Genomic DNA, 1217 nt, shown 5'->3' on the forward strand with positions numbered 1-1217 from the left:
CCCGCTCCCGCCCCGCCGCCCCACCTCAATGGACACCCGCCGCAGATGGACGAGGCGCGCCATCTCGTCGCCGCTTTGCAAGGTACGCACCCTCTCAACTAAAATTTTATAAGTGGCTGCCATATTGGTGGACATGTCAATTATCTTTGCTTCTTATCTTCTTTCACTCCAGAAGCGTGACGATTCTTATTTATGGTTATACCGTACTTGCAGCGAGCTCTATATCGGGAGGTGTGGAGCACGAGCCTGAGGCGGAGGTGGAAGTGGAGGCTCCGCCCGCGCAACAGCCCGAGCCCGAGCGCGAGCCCACGCCGCCGCCGCCGCAACCCGCGATGCCCCCGCAGCCCGGTACACGAACGCCCCCATACAACATCATTTCTTTTATAATATTGTTTTTGTATTTATTTTGTAAATATTTATTGTTACAGTGGTGCCGGAGCCAAAAACATACGCGAACCTGCTTAAGTCCGGGTCGGGGGGTGCGGTGAGCCGCAGCTCGCCCCCCGCGCCCGCGCCGCTCGCCGCCGCGCCCGCGCCCGCACCCACCGCCGCACCCCCCGCCGGGCCCGCGCCCCCTCCCGCCCCGCACGACCAGCGCCCGCGCCCGCCGCGCGCCCCCCAGCCGCCAGGTCGGCACGCACTATATACTCGTCTTTCTCTTGTATCGCCCTTTATAAAGAAGAGTAGGTTCTCAAATTAAACTTGGATATAAGCGTAGGAAATACCCCGCCGTTTATTTTTAAGGCTTTTTATAGTAATGCAAAATAATTTTGCTTTTTTGTCCAGCGGAGGGCGGCGGCGGACGGCGGTACTCGGACTCGCAGCAGCTGTTCCTAGGCAACCTGCCGCACTCGGCCACCGAGGAGGAGCTGCGGGCGCTGTTCGCGCGCTTCGGACCCGTCGCCGAGCTGCGCGTGCACAGCAAGGCCGCCGCGCCCGGCGCGCCCCGCCACCCCAACTACGGCTTCATCACCTACGAGACCGCGCAGGCCGCACACGACTGCCTCAACGCAGCTGTCAGTACCTACTTACAGTTATCATATTTTTTTTTTATTTATAAAGTTAAAAGTTGTATAATTCGTCTAGATCTGTTTACTAGAATGTATTAGTAAATGTTGTCGTGATTCAGGTGTAACAAAATGTAATATATTGCGCAGCCGCTGTACTTCCCGGCGGACAGCCCCGAGGGTGTGAAGCTGAACGTGGAGGAGAAGAAG

General features: G+C 57.4%; 1 protein-coding gene across 1 annotated transcript in view; it reads left to right on the forward strand.

Annotated features, from left to right (window-relative positions):
• The window catches only part of rin (ras GTPase-activating protein-binding protein 2), a gene marked incomplete at its 3' end in the record, with an annotated part of 4261 nt that extends 3044 nt beyond the window's left edge, over positions 1-1217 (forward strand). The window contains exons 5-8 of the mRNA XM_013311069.1: positions 214-348; positions 429-629; positions 787-1016; positions 1158-1217. Coding sequence (XP_013166523.1) covers positions 214-348; positions 429-629; positions 787-1016; positions 1158-1217 — 626 coding nt within the window. The remainder of the gene's footprint in view (positions 1-213; positions 349-428; positions 630-786; positions 1017-1157) is intronic.

Source organism: Papilio xuthus, unplaced genomic scaffold (assembly GCF_000836235.2).
Source record: "Papilio xuthus unplaced genomic scaffold, Pxut_1.1 DF829567.1, whole genome shotgun sequence".
Lineage (NCBI taxonomy): Eukaryota > Metazoa > Arthropoda > Insecta > Lepidoptera > Papilionidae > Papilio > Papilio xuthus.